The 15476-nt window shown below is 47.6% G+C and overlaps 4 protein-coding genes across 4 annotated transcripts; 1 reads left to right on the forward strand and 3 right to left on the reverse strand.

The window, feature by feature from the left end:
* Positions 1–575, reverse strand: N7481_001523 (uncharacterized protein; the record flags this gene model as incomplete). Its single annotated transcript, XM_057260742.1, has 2 exons — positions 1–405; positions 456–575. 2 exons carry the CDS (start codon positions 573–575, stop codon positions 1–3), a joined length of 525 nt encoding a protein of 174 aa, XP_057128574.1.
* A 789-nt stretch (positions 576–1364) lies between these two features.
* On the forward strand, positions 1365–2105 carry N7481_001524 (C2H2-type zinc finger protein; the record flags this gene model as incomplete). Its single annotated transcript, XM_057260743.1, has 1 exon — positions 1365–2105. One exon carries the CDS (start codon positions 1365–1367, stop codon positions 2103–2105), a length of 741 nt encoding a protein of 246 aa, XP_057128575.1.
* Positions 2106–7065: 4960 nt separating this feature from the next.
* On the reverse strand, positions 7066–8130 carry N7481_001525 (uncharacterized protein; the record flags this gene model as incomplete). Its single annotated transcript, XM_057260744.1, has 1 exon — positions 7066–8130. One exon carries the CDS (start codon positions 8128–8130, stop codon positions 7066–7068), a length of 1065 nt encoding a protein of 354 aa, XP_057128576.1.
* Positions 8131–12342: 4212 nt separating this feature from the next.
* On the reverse strand, positions 12343–13846 carry N7481_001526 (Guanine-nucleotide dissociation stimulator CDC25; the record flags this gene model as incomplete). Its single annotated transcript, XM_057260745.1, has 4 exons — positions 12343–12630; positions 12697–12912; positions 13001–13186; positions 13244–13846. 4 exons carry the CDS (start codon positions 13844–13846, stop codon positions 12343–12345), a joined length of 1293 nt encoding a protein of 430 aa, XP_057128577.1.
* Between the last annotated feature and the right edge of the window lie 1630 nt (positions 13847–15476).

Raw genomic sequence — 15476 nt, forward strand, 5'->3', positions numbered from 1 at the left:
TCACTGACCTCGCTCGCAATTCATCAGCCCTGCCAGTCGGCCTTCCGAGCACTGCTCCCAATCATTGAGAATGCTGAGCAATCGCCCCCGAGACGCTTCCAATGCTTGATTTAGATAATCGAACTGAGATAGCTGCTCGTCATGATGAGCTAGAAGCATCCCCTTTTCATTTTCCAGTCGTGTATTCTCCCTTTTCAACTCCTGGTTGGTCTGACGGAGCTTCTCGCTGCCAGTATGTTTCGACATGCATGAATCCCATAGCCGTCGGTAGAGTCCCAAGATTCGAGCTGCTTGAAAGGCGAGCTTTGGATCATCCCGTTCAAGCTCTGCAAGAAGCTGTAGTATCGGCTGGAAGGGTTCTGCTGCTGAAGTTTGTTCTTCGTCGGCTGGCCGCTGGGAGACCGGCTGCGTTGATTAGCATCATGCACGACATTAAAGGTTAAAATAGTTCTTACCTGACTAGGAGTCTCTTCAGCTGTCAATTCCGGGTTCAGTCGCTCATCTGGGCCTGAAGTTGGATCGGAATCGGTCTTTTCGTCCCTTTGTAGGTCGTGGCACACAGCAAAAGGATCCATTTCTCTGTTCCAAGTAATATATTCGAGAATCTGGATATATGTAGTATGAATAGCTTAAGCTCCATTCCATCTAATTTATAGCCATGAAGACCGATAAAGCCAGCAAATTCGGTTCTCCATAATGCTCAACGCTTGATGATGTTGTTATCACCAATTGTTTACTAGCAAGGAATATGTGGTCAACAAATAACTCAGTTTGAAAGAGGTGAGGCAACGACAAATTGACCATTACTGACAACAGATAAAGAAATTCGTGCAAGAGATAAATGTCAAAGTGATGTAGACTGAATGAGCTTTGGTGTGTCTCATCGTGGAATCATCACCGTCACTTCAGCCGTTGGAACAGTGATAAATGAGATACCGTTCGAACACATTTTTTGTCATACTTGTAAAATGGACCAACTGGATGCTGTCAAATGTCTTCCGTGAAACAAATGAGGAGATTTCCCACACTTCCACCGATTTTCATATCGCCATTTTCTTTTGTATATCTGCTCGCTGTTTGTATCAGGCTACTAGCGGCCTCGGTCTATTGCAAGCTCAGAACCTTGCCACCCAGACATCCCCCGTCGCAGATTGGTGTTTGGATTATGCGATCGCCATTGTGGTATTTCATTTTCTTTTACTCTGTACAAAGAAGCCAACAGTCACAGTGCGATACCGCTTGCGTGCGATACCGCTTGCGTGCGATATCCGAGCGATCCTTTCCAAATGAATTCGCTTCCTGTGAGACATCCATCTTCGGAGGTGGATATGCAGAGCCAACCTCGTTTGAGTCATGCATCAATGATGAACGAGGCGAAAGGCCAATTGCCCTCAATTCCTGAAAATTGCTTCATCGCATGTCCTATCCGGATGGCCCTTCTACAACAGCCGCTTGGGATGCTTTATCCAGAAGAAACTATGCTGCAGATTCATCGGAATGGTTTCGTCGGTTGGGGCTTTCAACGACCAGGACACTTTCACGATCCTGGCTTTATCCATTGCGAGCCGATCCCTATCATTTGCTGGCCGGAAAATATGCCAAATTCGTATCCTTTCAGCCTATTAGAGCCATCCTCCAAGCCTCATACCTTTGAGGCAAAGGTGGCTCCTACCTGCAGTTCCTGTTCTATGTGGCTTGGCAGCAATGAAGTGCTTGCAACGAGCCCAGTTTCTCTTGGGCCTACGAACGCCGCGCCTCTTCATTCCTCCCAAGTACCTCCGGACTGGAGCTCCCAGAAATTGCCACAAAAAATACACCAGCGGCAGTTTAGATGTAGGTACCCGGGATGTGATAGTCAATTCAGGCGCCGAAAAGCCCTCGAGCGACACCTGATATGCCACTCTGATGAAAAGCCGTATGTATGCTGGGTGCCAGAATGTCATCGCAGCTTCAGACGCTCGGACAATCTAAAGGCTCACTACCCAACTCATGCCAAAATGGGCGGTCGCAACCGCTATGTGGCAACCTTGGACAATACGAGTCCTGCCTACAGCCCTGAGTTTCGCGGCCAATTGACATTGGAGGGCTGGTCAGCTCTTGAATAAGCGCGAAGATAAAACCCCCATCGAGGGTCGCCAGTCCCTAGGACTCATCAAGTACGATAATAAATCCAGCCGGGTCACTTTGGCAAACGCCTGCATGCAATTGCCCTCGAGGCTGTCGAGTTGGGCTTCACTACAAAGGGCGGTCAGGACCAACTGGCCGGTTCCCACGGCGACGGACTCAAGCTGGCGGCGGTGGTCCTGTCTCGAGATGGGTATAGGCTGCAAATGGCGGCGAGTCGGAGTTCGTGGTATTTCCATTTGCGCGAGCCATGTAAATCTTGCCTCCATTGGACCATTACCCATCGCACCAATCTGGTTCCAACAAGACGGACTGGGCCGAGGATATCGCAGGAATGCGCTTCCAGACCGAGCGAGATGTTGCCGTACTTATTGGCCCCGGACGCGCCAACCAGGGTCGACCGGTGGCACCTGAAGAATTTCTTGAGTGGCTGTAAGTATCTCTGGATATTCGTGGCTTCTCCTACCCATCCTCGAATGTTGAGAAGAGCCACGGGGACCTGCTTTTTGACCAAAATCTCCTGGGTAGGATTTATGCCCACGGCGTGCTAATCTCTGGAACAAACTCGATTTATCCGTTCAAACTTGGTTATAACTTTACCGAGGGGAAATTCAATCGCGATCGGCGATGGCTCATGGACCGGCATGGACTGGCAGAGCGAGTGTGCCGGATCTGGGAGTCCGCCCTTCAAACGCACGAGGACGTCCTTCTTCCGATATACGTGAGCCTCCTCCGAAAGGCACCAGCGCTGATGGACGTTAGTCTGGCTGCTGATTTGCTCTTACCCTCGACGATATCCCGCATCTGGACGTATTTGCTACACGAGTCCAAGGGCAAGGACTTTTTCTATTGCGAAGCATCCGGAGCCCAGGTTTGTCGGAAGTCCAATATCCATATCCCTTGTCCCAGGCTAACGCAAATCTAGGATGTCAAGATGATACGAGAGACCATTGTAAAAAAGCCCATGAAGCTGTCGCGAGAATTGTGGCGCCTACTGCGGTCGACTACGCCTATCCGCAGTGCTGCGGAAGAACTTTCAATGCTTTTCCATAATGCCGAGGTCTGTAGCCCCCCCGAGTACCACCTTCTCGAGAACTGTGCGGAAGGCACTGAGAGCATGCTTTGCCTTGTTAGATTCGATGCAGAGGATTCAAGTAGTTTATGTCGAAGGATTCGATAGTAGGGCGGATGTTGTGTATAATCCTCAGCAAAGGACACTAAAGGTCCACCGCCGATGGCTGGACTTTGACGGTATACATCAGCGAACGCCGTGCCGGAACTGGGTTCTTCGTAATACGAAGAAGGAAAGCGGAAAGTACGAACCCTTCTTTTGCGGCCACATCGTCGAGGAGCTCTTATCTCTTTCCATCTCGTCCGTGTTTGGAGGCTCTCAGACCCCTCGGACCACCGAGATGAGGTATATGCGCCATATCCGACGTCTACTCCGGTACATGCCACACCAGATCACGTTGACGCCCTCGAAGGGCGGCTTGGCGGTTGCTTGGGAAGACAGCGAGACAGAGCTGTTTCGGAAGCATGGCCTGGATGGGGCGGCGTATCATGTCATACTACATGAGGAAAACTGTATCAGCATGAAGCGGGAGCTTCTGCATCCGAACCCAGGTAAGCCTCGATTGATCCTCGCTTAGATATAGCTATGAATTCTGATACTTGCCATATAGTTCCGGACTCGTCGAACCTTGCAGTCTGCGGGTGCCGTCAGCAGTTCGTTCCGCAGTGGACCAAACAATGCCTGTTCGCAGAATTGGATGAATTCAAAAAGTACTACGCGATGGTTTCACTCAACGAAAGGTCGGCATTGTACGGTCTAATACCGGGGCCTGTGTATCCCCTAGCAGTGGCGGAGACCGGGCATTCCGTCGTCGTTGGCGATCAGCTTCTCGTTGATGTCCAACACAAGCACGGGCCAATCGATCATTCGGGTCCGCCGCGGATCGAGAGAAAAACAGCTTCATCTGCCCAAGAGCCGAGAAGCAAAAGACGGAAGTATATGGACTGAGCAAGTCATGTCTCAAATCACCCTCACCTTGCTATCACGTTTCGCTGTCCTCGTAACAGCACGACGATTAATGAGAGTTGTAGCTCACTTTCACACGGAGTGGATGGTCCATGACAGGCTGCATATTGTTCACTTAGCTCTGTGCCCTGGTCAATATCCTCTTCCGGTAGCCTTACGCGAGCATGATGAGAGTCACCGACGTAAGTTTCCGGTATCTCCTGGCGCTCGTGAAGACATTAGCGAGGTCACAGAGAATCGGTCATTCAGACGAGTCAAAATGACTGGTTGACTGGATTCATCCTACCCAACATAAATCACACATGCAAGAATTCTTGGCCTTAGAGAAGGATAGAAAAGTCAAACGGAACAAAATCCTGTCAGGTAAACGATAGGGCCCATGTGGGTGAGGGTGCTTCGTTTAGCGCACGAACGGGATGAGTCGTCTAAGCCCATCTGGATCGAACCTCGAATAGTTGCTTTCGAAACGGCATGATGATGAACCGTCACACCCACTCAAAGAAGACTGCGGGTAGAAATCAGGACCAAGATTCACATTAACGCTCCACTGTAGTCTCATTGCATCCAGAGTGCATTGCTTCAAGCAACAGTCCCATTGTGGCTTAAAGGGAGTGCCTGTAAATACGTGGGGGGGCTCCCCGAAACCTGGCTCTCCTAGGAACTATGAATGCAATGATGGGGGCATGAGCAGTGCTGCTATTACAATTCGCTTTAATGGACCTCATTCTTCGCGACGCATTCTCGTGCTACAAGATACCTTGGTGGGTTCAGGTACAATGATTGCGGTGCAGTGGCACGACGCACAACATAAACTGGCTTGGCCGCTCTTTTCACGAGGCCATTATAACTCTACGCGCGATTTAATTGCCCTATCCTTGCTCGCCATCCCAATGATCATTATGGTTCGTAACGAATGTACTTTACGTTGGCAACTACATACTAAACTAGAAGCAGCCCCATTTGCGAGGTCTACCGAATCCAATCTTATACAGAGTTGCAGCATATCTCGAGAGCAGCGAAATATTTGCTCTTGCGAGATCATGTCAAAATCTCCAAGCCAGGCTTACAGCCGGCCATACTTGCAATCAACGTCGAATGTCAAAACAGCAATTTGCTCGGCCTCGCTGCCATGAACAACGATATTGACCTCGCCGAAAGACTTCTATATCGGAGGGCAGACGTGAACGCGTTCTTTCGAGGGAAGACCCCGGTGATGAGGGCTCTCAAGTACTCATCATATGACGTATTGCAGCTCCTGCTGGAAAGCCCCACGCTGGATATCAACCTCCAAAACCAGGCGCAAGAAAGCGCGCTGTGGTATGCCGTCACATACGGAACATGCTCTGTGCTACAAAACTTGTTGCAGGTCCCAAAGTTACAAGTTGACCTCCCGCACAGGCGAGGACGAACGGCCCTCCATCTCGCGGTCTGGTGGGGCAAAACAGGCCTGGCGCGTCTGCTCCACTCCAGCGGCGGCGATCCTCTCACTACAGATGACTTTGGCAAGTCACCCCGCGCATGGGCATGGCGCATCGGCCGGCCGTCCATGAAGTGGATCTTTGTAGGCCCACAGGAAGCTAGGCACTCGCTCTCTTTCTACAGGCCATCCGCTGGTTATCAGGCCACTGATAACAGCGAGCTGCCGCTCCACCAAGCAGTGGCCCATGGATCCGCAGACGCTGTCAAGCTACTTCTGACGCAGAAGGAGCTGGCCTTGGATGCTCAGGATCCCAACGGGTATACTCCACTCCACCTCGCTGTTCGATGTCGGCGTCTGGCAGTGGTGGAATTGCTGTTGAGCCACCCGTGCGCCGACATAAACTGTCGTGACAAAGACGGCAACACTCATGCGATGGCGATGCTCTTGAACAAGGGAGGCTTAGAGATCAATGCGACCGAGTTGGCAGATCCGCCCCTCTGTCGAGCGGTGGAAAACGGCCGCTTGGAAGCGGTAAAGCTCTTGGTCCGACAGGGCGATGCTCTTGAAATTAACCAGAGCACTGTTACCGTCCAAGACACCGCCCTGTGTATCGCCGCCCGGGCAGGCGACTCGGAGATGGTGCGAGTTTTACTGCGCCATCCCAAAGCTGACCTCAACCACCAGAATCGTTGGTTTGAGGATCATTTGTTGCTTGCAGTAAAAGGAGGACATCTGGTGGTTGCTGACATGCTTCTGCAGGATCGAAGATTGGAGCATACTAGTTTGTGGGCATCGCTTCATTTTGCTGAGGGTCCAATTCGGAGGCAATCCAGAAGCGGGTTGATGATTTCCGCAGCCGTGGCGGGCAAGTACAGGCTCATCATTAAAATGGAGAATTGGTGGGTTTCTCAAATATCAACAAAAGAATTGTGCAGCAGTGTGATACAAAATGATGCTTTGAAAGGCCGGCAGAAGTGTCGATCAGTAATGACGTGTAGATCATGGACGGCATGAAGATGGGATGGTAGAAGGCCAAGAACTTAATGGATTGATAAGACTGCCAGCCATTATAGAGCGGTGGCATTGATAGCTCGACAGTGACCAGGGCCAACTATTCCAACGGAACTAGAACTCGCGTACGATCTTGTCTGCACTTAGTGGGCTTTTGATAAATAGTATCATACCTATTCAAAGAATGCTGGTACCGATGATGGATAAATGTAGCCAAGATCTTTAGTATCTCAAATATTATCTTGAAATTTCTTTATGTAGGCAATGCATATTCTAACATCCACTCTGGCTGGAGAACTTGGTAGGTAATCGGGCGACTATTAGATTTGACGGAGAGAAGTGGTCGTAGCATATTGAGAACTTCTCCCTCTTTGTTTCACAAAACGACGGCATGCCGCTATCTCGCCAAAGCTGTTGAACGCTATCCGATTTTCGACAGCTAGGCTCTTTGGGACAAATGCTCAAGGTAGAATTATCTAGAACAAGTATCTCGTGTCCAAAATTTCCAGCCTTCTCGATTTTCTTGCGCTCCTACTCCAACTAGCTGGTTTATACCTTGGACGCCGTCAGCACTTTCAAACATCTCCTGATCAATCTCTTTGCCAGCTTTTGCATCAGTGGCACACCGAAATACGGCAGGCCACAGGACTCCGACTCCGTCTGCACCAAGAGTGGTTTCATATATTGCAAACCCTTCTGCAGTAAGCTTTTGCTCCAGCTCTTCGATAATTCGCTCTTCAGTGTTTGGCCGGAAGAGCGTGATAGTACACCCACCACCTCCAGCACCAGTGAGTTTGGTCCAACCAAGTTTTGAATGATCGACAAGCTCACGAACACGCTCTAGACGAGGATGGGAGACTCCTAGAGATACCAATAATCCGTGGTTCACACCAATCAAAGATCCCAACTGATCGAGAGCGTCTGGATTTCCATTTACGTGGAAATCAAGCGATGATATTAGCTCTAGCGCAGAAGTTGCAACTTTGCCAATGCCCTCCAAAATCATCTCTGTTAGTTCAGGATGATTGATTTTCAATTTTTTCACTTTTTCCACCTCTACGGAGGTGGATCGTGATTGTTGAGTGTTGACAAGCAGAAGTGGTAACCTTGGGAACTCGTTGAGATGAATGACGGAGGGCGGACCAGAAACGTTTCTTTGGAACACGACAGCCTTTCCACTTGCAGATACCGTGTTATCCACCCCGCTGGGGTCTCCATGGATACACAGCTCGCCCACAAACGCCCAGCGATTAATATGCCCAATCTGCGCTTCTGCCTCTTGGGAAGGCTGATCGGGATGGGGTCCAGCAAGCGCGCGCATTTGGATGAGTAAGGCTGCGCTCAAGCACACTGAAATACTGGCACTGCTGCCGAGACCGGCGCCAATGGGAATGGTAGACCGAAGAGTGTAGATAAAACCAGGGCTATCTGGAGAGCCCAGGGATAGGAAAAGATATAGAAAAGCGGTCGCAGATTTAATGTGGATTTTTCTTTGCCTTTCTGGAAGGTGCTTCGATACGGCCTTTGCGTGTGGCATGATGGCTTCGAGAAGCTCTGTGTCTAGGCAGTCGACAGCAGAGTGATAGAAATTTTTTCTTGGAGGATTGGCTGAAGATCCGCCAAGGTAGTTTGTCGATTTGCCAAGTATGTTTCAGCTCAATGTCGCTGAAATTCAGTTGGACTGTACGATGGGATTTGGAGAGAGTGGTAACCAGGAGGTAAGATCGCAGAGAAATGGCTGCGGCAATAGCGGGCATGCCATACACTGCAGCATGCTCGCCAAAGACAATGGCTTTCCCTGGCGCGGAAACCATGAAAGTAGGCGCCATCGGCGACGATGTCTTTCTCTCCATGGAGGCTGGATAAATGTGTCCGTGAATTTGTTGATGGTCAGGTTGTTGGTGTTACGCGTATATTAAAATATTTTACGATGGGAACAGCGAGACGCGATCTGGGCCTCCGCCTGGCAGAAAGTCTTACGCTAAACCGGATACGGAATATCCTGTCTCAGGTGTGCTATATTCCTATTAAAACCAAAAAAGCAACAATCATTCACTATATGTCCATTTCTGAAAGATGATATGCACCTGAAGAAAGAATCAATAGATGGGCTTGTCTTCTAGTACGTGAGATCTGTATTTCTGTACGAAAAATTTGATCGCAATATAGATGGGTGCTTCACTATGCTGATTCAGCGGTTGATGCTTCTGGATTCAGGGGTGTGTTGAACGAGAACAAATAGCGCGAGAAGAATTGTTCTACAGGGCGTCTCTAATGGTAGTAGACCAATCAATATTGGTCTGATTGATTACATAGTCATCCTTATCGAACCAGCTTACCGTTGTTTAAGTCGTACAATCCCAATGTCGTTTTTGTTTTGAGCTGGATCTAGCCATTCCTTGTCTTTGTTGAAGATGTGCCGCTTGTAATAAGAGGTACCTAGATATGGATGTTAAGAAACTCGTATTTACTACCAATTCGACTTTTTGAAGTGCCTGGAAATCTTCCACTGCGTTGAGTAGTTAGGAATCCGTAGCTCGAGGTGGTTGACCTAGAGCGAAGTCACATCAATTAAATTACCTCTCTAGGTATCTATACGCCGAAGCAGATTCAGGAAACTGACAAAAAAATGATTTGTGTCTACTTTTCGTTATTTTAAATTCAAATCATCACAGCCCGACTACTTCCTCTGAGTTACAACAAGAAACTGCAGTCTGAGAATTCTACGAGGACGCCCCCTCCTTCCCATTTTAGAAACTGTGGAACTCATCCCTTTGCTAGAAGTGGGCGAACAGATCAAGATAGAAGCTAGAAGGTTGGAGTCCTCTATGTTGCCAGAGCAAGGACAGCCGATCAATTTTGGAGCAGCACATTGTTAAGGAGATACTGTTATATTTAAGTAAGGCTGGTAAGGAGTGTAATGTAAGCATAGAGCCACTTGCTGGTGAAAAGAGAAAAGCAATCCCTGCGACTTGCATGGTCAGCCCTTCGCTGAATCTGCTTACGGAGAAGAGATGGGATTCCCTAAGAGTAAGGTATTACCATCATATCTCCTAGCCTGGCTCATCCCTGCTCACAATTGTTATTGGATATCTTTCCTTGGCATTACAAGTAGACTTACGCAGGAGCCGCAAGTTCCGTTGGAGGAAAGTTCCATGGTGCAGCTGGGGCAGTGTCCTTTGCAGCCCTGGAATCGAGGGAGTTAGTACTCATTGGTGCACGGTACACGTTTTACGAGAACTAAATAGGTCGAAATGAAATGTTTCGCTTGCTGACCTCCTTGCCGCAATCCTTAAATGACGAGTCAGTGAATATCGAGTAAAGATGCAGAGAACACAAATGTGGAGGGGAATAGTACACTGCATTTGGCCCCGTTGACGAGCGAGTTGCATTCAGTGAAGGCCATGGTGATTCTGATACGTAGACCTGATTGCGATGGAGGTAAATCGAGATATAGCTAGATAGAAGGCCGGTGTCTTGTAGGAATAGATTGAGATGGAGTTGATACTACTAAATTTTGAGGGATTGGAATGCCCTTAAATAGTATAGAAGCTGAGGGGTGGATATGTATTTGACGCAATAATTCAAAGTATTACCTGTTAGTCGTATTAGGCTGTTAATAATGATCGCTTGACCCTGACGACCACAAAGCCTAGGCTTGGTGATTGTCTGTGACTAGCAATGCAGGACTTATGTTTGAAAGTCAACCCCCTCAATGCGGCGTAATCAAAGATTTTCGAGATTTCATTGTTGAGACGTGCTACCCAGGCTTATTTTTTGACCCAAACATCCTTGGTAGAGTTTATTCAACCTCACACCAGGAATACTTAGTCTCGATCGGCGATGGGTGATGGGGCGAAACGGAGTGGCAGAGCGAGGGTGCCGGGTCTGGGAGTCCACAATTCAAGTGCACCAGGAATTGACTATATTCGTAGGATTTCTAGGGCCTCTGGATCAAGCGAGTGGCGACCACGACAGGAAAGCTTCTCATTTAGGGTGTGAAATGACTATACAAAAACCATTATTACGTTGCATTGCGGGGGCTGACTGGCGAGCACCGGTTCCTGCAAGCCTCAGCCTAGTCACCAACAATTGCCGCGCTTAGGCCTGATATTGTGGAGCTCCAGATGCCGTGACTAATCACCCGAAATTAACTAGTGTAAGATGGTAATGCTCGCTGGCAGTCTGCGTTGGCAGACGGGTCGATTGCAAGAGGACAAAACCACCACACTCGCAGAGTGCAGGAGAGTAGTAGACAAAGCGTGACGCTATCGAGATGCGACTAGTAAGACATTCGAGTCTTCATGGACCTGCGATATACCGATACCGCAACCTCAGCCTCAGTAGCTTCCGCAGAAAGAAGAATTCATAAGGGGGACATGCATCGCCTCGCATGGTTGTTATTGTTACTCTCGAACGAACGCTACTTAATCTCACGAAACAAAAGTTAGCCTTGTTGCTAAGGCCTCAGTCACATGACCCTAGGATGCCGACGTTGAGAGCGGAAATCCCCATTACACTAGTTAGTAACAGGTCATACTCCAAAGTCTTGGGTCAAATCCACTGCAACATAATGAGGACCAATCACTGACCGGAAAACAGACCCCTCCGATGACAAGGTGGCATGAAAGGCGGTGGCATCGATGGAGAGGAAACATATTGGAGCTGCTGTATGGCTGAGAGATTCCTCACTCTTTTGACGACTATTGTTTGATAGCATGACTGCTCCTTGAAACTTTTAATGAGATATTGGATCTATATTCAATTCGTGATTGTGAATCGAGAATCTGCCAAGCATGCAATGTATCAGTCCATTAAAAACCGGACTCTCAGGTAGATTATGGATTGGACGGTTTCTTCTAGATGATGACAAGCCAGTACCATCGTATGAAGACATGCTGCAGTTTTATCTTCAATTAATAGAATAGAAATTCTCATGTATATCTAGATAAATCAGACAAAATGTACTAAAAAAACTGGGAATGGGGATGAGGAAGAAGAACAATTCTATAAATTGAATTACCTGGAGTTTTAAAATTAGATACTGAAGAGTGAATAGCATGATGGATGTCTGGCCGGCTCGGAAGAGTCAAGAACGGTGTAACAACAACCAACGCACTTCCCTGTAGTATTGTAGGTAAGAGGCGCTGGGAAAGAAAGCGATGGAAATGGATGAGCGCCATGGTAAAATGACAATACACCGAAATTTTCAACTGAAGGTTGGTAGTGTCGCTATCGCGATTCGCGTTGCACTACAGTATGAAGATGCGCGATGTAAGAAAACATAAGGGACCACTATTCTGATTGACTAACTATTTAGTTAACAACCAAATGCCACGATTGCCCGAGGCCCCACGATCTGGGTTGCAAACTGCCTTCCCACTACACTATTCAGTAAGGGAGATAACTCCTCTTTAAGATATCAAGTCTTCCCATTTCCGGATGGAATCCCACGTCAAACAAGACTTTTGACGAAGATGCTGAAGATAATGAGAAAGATGCTCATCGCTGCTGCAAACTCTTGGACCAACACAATATTCTCCATAACTCCCAAATTGACAGTCAAAACTTTTCTATTGGTGTCATCAAATGGCATTAAGCATGATCGATTGGAAGATAAATATTCCCATTTAAGTCATTTGCCGGCGGGTCACCTGGTATCACACCAAAGCTCTTGAGCCCTCGTCCTCAAATATCACCCAAAGACGCACAGGCGGCATGTTGCTTTATGTGTGATGAGACTGGCTGGTTACTTCCGCATGAAGTTGAAGACGGGCTGAAGAGCCGATTCGCCGCCCCTGAGGTGGGGACGGAGTAAAGGGATGCCGGGATACTCGAGATAATATTGGCGGTAAGCGGTATAATTCTGATTGTCATCTATCAGGAACCCGATCTTGGGTGGAACGCTTGAATCCGTAATCGGCACTTCACCCACTGTGCTGCCAAGGTTGTCAAATCGCGCAAAGAATTCGCTATATTCGCGGAGGCCATGAAGCACTGCTGTCGCGGAGTGATAATTTCGGAGATGAAATAGCTTCTACAATTACCATCATTAGATTGACCGTTGTTTTGTATATATCCCACTTTGGTCGATATGACCTACCTGAGCGCATTCTTGAAGGTATGGTGCCAGGTAGGGTATTGCACATAGAACTTCCCAAACGGAGACTGTTAGAGCATGCCAACTATCCAGAAAATCTGGCGCAATTCTATCCTGCGCCACGATACTTTGTGGAGACAGATTGGAAAAATTAGCTTTTGTCCATATTCGTGAGAGTTCTAGCCAGGTCTGACCCAGAAGACGACCCAAAACATTCCTCTAAGAAAGGATAAGTGCTGTCAAATGGTCTGTTCCATGGCACTTTCCCGGTATTTATGTAAACACTCCGAAAACGAAAAGCAAAAACGTCGCAGATCTTGAGTATTTCGGTCAAACTGTGAGGGCGCTCTTGGAACAGAATCTGGATTGGGCGTGCGACAAATTCAAAGCCGTGTATCGGCGGCGGTGGAAAACCTGATGTTGTTCCCCGGCGGAGATCAACTAAACACTGCAACACCGCCCGATGAGCGAATGGGCTTTGCGTTCGTAGGAGCTTATGAGATTTAGCTGACATGTGCCGAAGACCATCACCAGGAGACGTTGTACATACCTCCTCAACTTCTTCGTAGACTGAGATCTCCTCCATATGAATTTGAAGATGAGCCAACAGTTGAACGTATAGCTCGGTATGGGCCCTTAAGAACCACTCAACCGAGTTACCCGTGTACCCTAATGAGGCGCGGACAATATCTTCAAAAGCAATTAATCTCAATTGGAAGTGACTCTGCATCTCAATTCTTTGTGCGATCGCCCGTGCATCAAGAGACGGACCCGATGGTGGAAAACAGGACCAAGGAACAGGCTTGAAAGATGGTAGGCAAGAATGGCTCAGAATTTTTTCAACCCTGCTGTCATGGGAGAGGTGTAGGTTCAATTGTTTCTCATGTGGTTTGATGAGGTTTACGAGTGTATCAATAGCTTCTGTATTGCGGCCGAGTAGATTACTGCGCAGTATATTCTGGTCCCGAAGTAACGCGTAGCGAATGACCAGACGGGCATCTTCGTGAAAGGCCCATAGAACGGCGGCGGTCTCATCTTCCCACCATCGGTAAGAAGGTACAAACTCCGGAAATTCCGTGGTGACCTGGAAGAGGTATTGGCACGAAAGTGTCGCGTCTGGAGGCGTAGCACGCCCCAAGGGAGGTTGGAACATAACGTAAAAATAGCCCGAAAATTGGAGGGAATGAAGAGGGGCTCCGATTTTCTTTGTGGCAAGCGAAATGAATCAAACTCATAGGGCAGCACAAGTGCTTGTTAGGCGCTCTGGAAAAGAGCGGCTGCGGTTCCAGTGTCAATTCAAGATACCAGCTGCAAGGAATGAACTCAAAACTAGCCACTACACATCTAACATCATCAAGCATGCACATTATCAAAAAGTCGGCTGCATTCTAGGGATCAGATTCCACACTTTTAATTACGAAAATTCTCCTATAGATTCCGGTTTTGCCAGTGCGGGTCAGAAGGGCTCAGGGCTGCTCACCATTACACGAGCTTGGGTCGAACTCCAAGCTCTCTAAGATTAATTTTTGGATGCCCAGATAAACCATAGCCCCGCTTTCGTATAGTGGGTCGTGAATCCGTATCGACCGCAGTCACCTTTACCCATAGGTCCGTGATCATCCCACCCCGCAATACGGCGTATTTGAGGGTTTTTGAAATTTATAATCAAAATATCCCGTAGATCTATACCAAATAAGATAATGCAAATCTACTGACAAAAAGAAAGATGGGTTTTCTTTTAACATGAAGTTTCTAGGCCAATCTTTAAACGCTAATATTATAGTATACGCCGCAGAGAGAACTCATTTGAACTAATTTATCTTCACAAATACCCCACTGAGATTTATGAATGCCGTGAGTTATAAATGAAGAAAAAGCTTTAGATGGCTAGTGAGCCTACCGATCTAACGATCCAAATACAGAGGAATCTGAAGTTCTTTCAATGGATATATTGAAAGGCCCTCCTAACAGATGGCCGAGGACTACTTATTTTCCTTGGCAAGAAAAAGAACTACCAGAGATAAACTACCTTATGCAATGTCCCAGCCTAATTATTTTTCGACATGATCCATCTCTTTCATTCCATATTGTAAAAGAAAACATAAGCTTGCTTACTGCATGATTTCGTGGAAGTGGTTCCCTGGAATTCCTACTCATGAGAAAGTTTCCCACCTCTTTGGCAGCCTCTATGGTTATTTTGATGTCTCTCTTTGCTTATGAATAAGCTACGATCCAAGATATTATCAGGTACCTCATAGGCAGAGAGGAATAGGGGCCACAAAGAACGGCGAAGTTCACCAAATCGAAACGACTAAATGGCAACCTATTTCATGGACTAAACTCAGACCTTGCCGCTGGAGAAAATGGTGCTAACTATTATTACATACCAGCTTAATATTTTATTTGTCGTATTTGCAGAGCTTGTGGGGTCCAAGGCGTCCTTTGAACCAGGCGAGTCTTTCCTTCACAACACACGATGTGCTTTACTATAAAAATTTTACTGCAGCTGCACACCCTAGTAACTTCTAGTCAAAACAGCCGACATGATATATTGAATGCAATTTGAACCTTCAATACCTTGACTTTTCATGCCCTAGACTCTGCGTAATTGAATACAGGGGCTCGTAAACCTCGGTACGGAATAGTCGCCCGAGATTATTCCTACTCTCGGTGTTTGATAGCCTCCGCAATCTGAGATCGTGCATGTCTTGAAGCTTAAGGACTTAGTATCAACATTATCTACTTACTGAGATGCTGAATGAGGTTTTTTTGCATAGACTGCC

Source organism: Penicillium waksmanii (genome assembly GCF_028829765.1).
Source record: "Penicillium waksmanii strain IBT 27052 chromosome Unknown utg000001l:1.0-4852451.0:1.0-4856178.0, whole genome shotgun sequence".
Classification (NCBI taxonomy): Eukaryota; Fungi; Ascomycota; class Eurotiomycetes; order Eurotiales; family Aspergillaceae; genus Penicillium; species Penicillium waksmanii.